We start from the raw sequence: 4,595 nt of genomic DNA on the forward strand, positions 1-4,595 counted from the left end.
GGGATGTGGTGAAGTGAACCAAGGAAAGAGGGCTAACTATAGATTATGATCACACACACTCAGTCATACACACACACACACACACGTGGTGCGTGTGATGTCAATCACTCGTTCTGCTATGCTGACGTGATGGCTTGCTCTGTACACACACACACACACACACACACACACACACACACACACACACACACACACACATTGCTTTCACACGCTGTTTAGGTTGTGTTTTGCAAGAAGAGCAAGAACGCTCTGTTCACGGGCAGCGAGGACACAACAGTCAAGAAGTGGACGCTTCCATGGGACGATGTTGTGAAGAACGACGAGGACGATGATTCTGTGGACCGCACAATCAAGGGTGCCATCCCCGCCACGGTCGAGTACTCCCGCATTGCGCACAAGAAGGACATCAACAGCCTTGACGTGGCCCCCAACGACAAGCTGCTTGCATCAGCGTCGCAGGACCGCACCATCAAGCTGTGGAACACACACACGGGCGACGCGAAGCTTCACTTGAAGGGTCACAAGCGCGGCGTGTGGTGTGTTCGGTTTTCTCCGTCAGACCAGATTGTGGCCTCTGCCTCTGGTGATGCAACCGTGAAGCTGTGGAACGCGGTCAGCGGCGCCTGTCTGCGAACTATGGAGGGTCACACCAACTCCATTCTGAAACTCGTGTTTGTGAGCAAGGGCACCCAGATTGTGTCGTCGTCCTCTGACGGCGTTGTGAAGCTCTGGACACTGCGCACGGGCGATTGCGTCACCACACTCGACGGCCACGACGAAAAGGTGGCGTAAAGTGCGTGTGTGTGTGTGTGTGTGTGTGTGTGTGTGTGTGTGTGTGTGTGTGTGTGTGTGTGTGTGTGTGTGTGTGTGTGTGTGTGTGTGTGTGTGTCTTGATGCGGGTGTGTGTGTGTGTGTGTGTACGTGCGTATGTGTACGTTTTTGCGCATGGCTGCATGCGGTGTGTGCCAGGACGCGAGCGATTCGCATGTGCGTGTTTGCTGGTGCTACACTTGCTCCGTGCTGCCCGTCGATGTTCACCGCGTCTCACCCATCGCGCGTTACAATCAGATCTGGGCACTTGATGTGAGCGGGAGTGGAGAGAAGATGGCGACGGGCGCCGCGGACGGCACCATCGCCATCTGGCGCGACGACTCGAAGGAGAAGGACGACGCAGCACGCAAGCAGGAGGAGGAGAGGGTGAGCACGACTGTGACAGTGATGGTGGTGGTGATGGAGGTGATGGTGCTGGTGGTGTCAAGGCGCTGTTCGGTTTGTGTTTTTTTGTCTTCAAATCTGCTGTGAGATGTGCTCATTCCTCGACCTTCATGATAACCATGTCCTTTTGTGTGTGTGTGTGTGTGTGTGTGTGTGCGTGTGTGTGTGCGTGTGTGTGTGTGCTGTTTCTTCAGCTGCGTGAGGATCAGGAGCTCAACAACTTGATCCAGAGCCAGGAATACGCAGAGGCCTTTCGCCGTGCCGTCAACAAGAACAGGGTGCGCCTACCCTTGGCTTGTATGTGTGTTTGTGTGTTTTTGTGGATATGTGGTGGTTCACGTGTGTGCTTTGAGTTCCAGCCCTGCTGCTGTTCTGTGTTGTTGGCTCGACTGTTGTTGTTGCCTCCCCGGCATGCACTCATATACCGCCCTGCACGTGGACGTATGGATGCATGTGCACAACAGCCACGAACGCTGCTGCGACTGCTGCGACACCTGCGAGACGCCGACGAAATGGTGCGCGCACGAGTGCCATAATGAATACACCACCTCCAGCGTTTTGTTCGTCTTGCTCACAGCCTCGCTGTTGCATCTCACCTCAACATACCTGAATCTGCGCGTGTATGTGTGTGTGTGTGTGTTAGGATGAGGTTGAGCCGTGCATTCAACAGTTGGATATTGAGCAGATTACGCGTCTGCTCTCTTTCATTGAGAACTGGAACTTCAACTCAAAGACCAGGTCAGAGCCACACGCGCGCCCACATACACACGCTCATGCACACACACACACACATTGAATGCCCATGCCTTGCATGCTGTCTACTCTACTGTACTCGCTTTGCTCATGTTGCTTCCTTCTGCCTGAATGCTCGTGTCGTGCGCCCCACCAACCCACCAACCAACTTCCCATTCGACCAACCATCCACTCGAATCCAATGTATCCCAATATCACCCGAATACCACTCCACTCAGCCGGGAGGCGCACGAGCTCCTGAACATCATCATCACGACCACCTCCCACGACCACCTGCTCAAGATTCCAAACTGCGCCAAGACTCTCGACTCGCTCATCGCCTACTCTGGTGCGACACACGTGGTGGCACCAAGTGTGTGGTCACTGCGTTGGACCGGTGTCTTGCTGAGTATCACACGTGTTGTTGCATTGTTCTCTTTCCTTGGGTCCTCACGCTGCTCATATGCCGCCACCACTTCCACTTCTTGTCACCTGCCCCCTCCCTGTCGTCACTGCTTCCACCCTCGCCGTCACCATCAGAGCGCCACATGCGTCGCATTCAGCAGCTCACGCAGAAGACAGCGTTCCTCGACTACACCCACGAGGGCATGCGCGCAGGCGTCAGGTGCGATGCGTATTTGTGCTCATGTGATGAATGGTGCACGCTCTCACATGATTCGACACGTCATTCGAACCATCGTAATGACATGCCGCACATGTCAACTGCTTGCCCATATTGCCGGGTCACCTAGCTGTTTTGTTTCTCGTTGTCGACTCGGCGTGGGCGCGTGTTGCATCCATCGTACACGCTTGTGTGTTTGCATTGGCTGCAAGGTTGACTCATGCTTCGTTTATGTTTTGATCAATTGCAGCAAGAAGAGGAGACACGAGGAAAGCTGAGGAACGCCCACAACAAATGGGAAACATACACATGATTCACCAATGCACCTGTTTTGCTTGCGTGCGTGCGAGTGCGTACGCACCTGTCTACTTGTTCTTGTGTTCGAAACAAAGAGAGTGTTCTGGTTTGTAGGTCAAAGAATAAAAAATGTGTGCGTGTGTACCACATCATGCCACGGCGCCCTTGTAAAGAAAGCCGCAACCTCTCAACCAACACCAAGCCCTCAGCGATGTGGCGGCGCCATTGTTCGGGTGTCAATCTCGTCATGTGTTGCAAGACGTGCATCACTCGCCGGCTGACGAAACAGCGGTTGTTGGCGGTGGTGCAAGTGGTGGCTGTGGTGCAAGGACGGACGGGCAGTGCAACAGACGCGCCATGCGTTCTGCCTTGTCCACGCGTCGGAGATGCTGAGTGGATGTCAACGGCCAATGCAGGTGTGTGCGTGTGTGTGTATGTGTGTGTGTGTGCGTGCGTGCGTGTGTGTGTGTGTGTGTCAGTAAGCACTGCGTTGTGACCGGAGACATGCCGTGGGTGCTTGTGAGCGTAGTTGCTTGTGAAGCAGCAAGCACGCACGTCAGTTGTGTGTCTGCTCACCTGTGATGGCGGCTGCTCCTTGGCTTCACGTTCTTCAATCGTGTCCTTCGTGTACAACCTGAACAGCAACGTGTTGAAGCGGTAGCGTTGAGAGGAGAGTCAAACGAAGACAGCACACTTGCACATGAGACCTATCATTCAATCAATCAAACACACGCACACACACACATTCACACACATTCACACACATTCACACACATTCACACACATTCACACATACACACATACACACACCTGTAGAGGGTGACGGGTGGTGTGCGTTTGGCGCCAAAGCGGTCCGAGACACGACTGCGGTGGCGATGGTCGGATATCCAATCCACTTCAATCACAGCACACACGGGGACGAACGCAGGGAGTCGTGGCAAGTGCTACAATGCCGTGACAGAATGGAGTAAGGAGGAGCAATGAGGAGTAATGAGAAGGGTAAGACAAACAAAGCATAGTGGACTGTCAACAAAGCTGTTGCGACACGTCTCACGAGTCGAGTACAGAAGCACACGCACACTCACTCGCACACGCACACACACACGCACACGCACGCACACGCACACACACACACACACACACACACACACACACACACACACACACACACACACACACACACGCACAACATGTGGATTTAACCGTGCTCACCGCCGTGGAGAGGAGCAGACAGAAGAAGCGCGGGTCCTGTGTAAACACGCGAAGATTGGCAGGGCGTCCGTCCCACAGCACCGTCAAGCCACCCAGCTCACTGCACAGCACAGCGCATGTACACACACATACACATGAGCACGGGTCGCGTGAAAATGAGGACACAAGTGACATGCACACGCTCGAACATGAGTGAACAGCAACCACATGCATCAGTAGACAGGACGTACTCGGGAAACTGGTTGTTGACAAGCTCATCCTGAAGCACGGTGAGGACGGAGTGCAGCTGAACAATCGAGCACAAGTCAAAGACAGAGGAGATGAGGGCATGTTGCGGAACCAGTGGTGAGGGGGCACAAGTGAGGGATTATGGTGTAGCGCATGTGTGACAAACAGCAATACCAGCAAGCAGCGCACCCATTTGCTCCACTCTCACCCCACGTACGCAGGCACACACACACACACACACACACACACACACACACACACACACACACACACACACACACACGACGGT

The 4,595-nt window shown here is 54.1% G+C and overlaps 2 protein-coding genes across 2 annotated transcripts in view; one reads left to right on the forward strand and one right to left on the reverse strand.

Annotated features, from left to right (window-relative positions):
* Positions 1-2,847, forward strand: part of PTSG_06324 (serine/Threonine protein kinase) — a gene marked incomplete at both ends in the record, with an annotated part of 7,362 nt that extends 4,515 nt beyond the window's left edge. The window contains 8 exons of the mRNA XM_004993158.1: positions 220-783; positions 1,069-1,197; positions 1,410-1,493; positions 1,680-1,730; positions 1,859-1,953; positions 2,187-2,296; positions 2,488-2,572; positions 2,820-2,847. Of these exons, the coding sequence (XP_004993215.1) occupies positions 220-783; positions 1,069-1,197; positions 1,410-1,493; positions 1,680-1,730; positions 1,859-1,953; positions 2,187-2,296; positions 2,488-2,572; positions 2,820-2,847 (1,146 nt within the window). The remainder of the gene's footprint in view (positions 1-219; positions 784-1,068; positions 1,198-1,409; positions 1,494-1,679; positions 1,731-1,858; positions 1,954-2,186; positions 2,297-2,487; positions 2,573-2,819) is intronic.
* The window catches only part of PTSG_12430 (uncharacterized protein), a 7,781-nt gene continuing 5,968 nt past the window's right edge, over positions 2,783-4,595 (reverse strand). The window contains exons 12-16 of the mRNA XM_004993159.1: positions 4,309-4,364; positions 4,079-4,178; positions 3,677-3,810; positions 3,443-3,500; positions 2,783-3,255 (exon numbers count right to left, since the gene is read on the reverse strand). Coding sequence (XP_004993216.1) covers positions 3,133-3,255; positions 3,443-3,500; positions 3,677-3,810; positions 4,079-4,178; positions 4,309-4,364 — 471 coding nt within the window. The 3' untranslated portion in view covers positions 2,783-3,132. The remainder of the gene's footprint in view (positions 3,256-3,442; positions 3,501-3,676; positions 3,811-4,078; positions 4,179-4,308; positions 4,365-4,595) is intronic.

Source organism: Salpingoeca rosetta (genome assembly GCF_000188695.1).
Source record: "Salpingoeca rosetta unplaced genomic scaffold supercont1.14, whole genome shotgun sequence".
Taxonomy (NCBI): Eukaryota; class Choanoflagellata; order Craspedida; family Salpingoecidae; genus Salpingoeca; species Salpingoeca rosetta.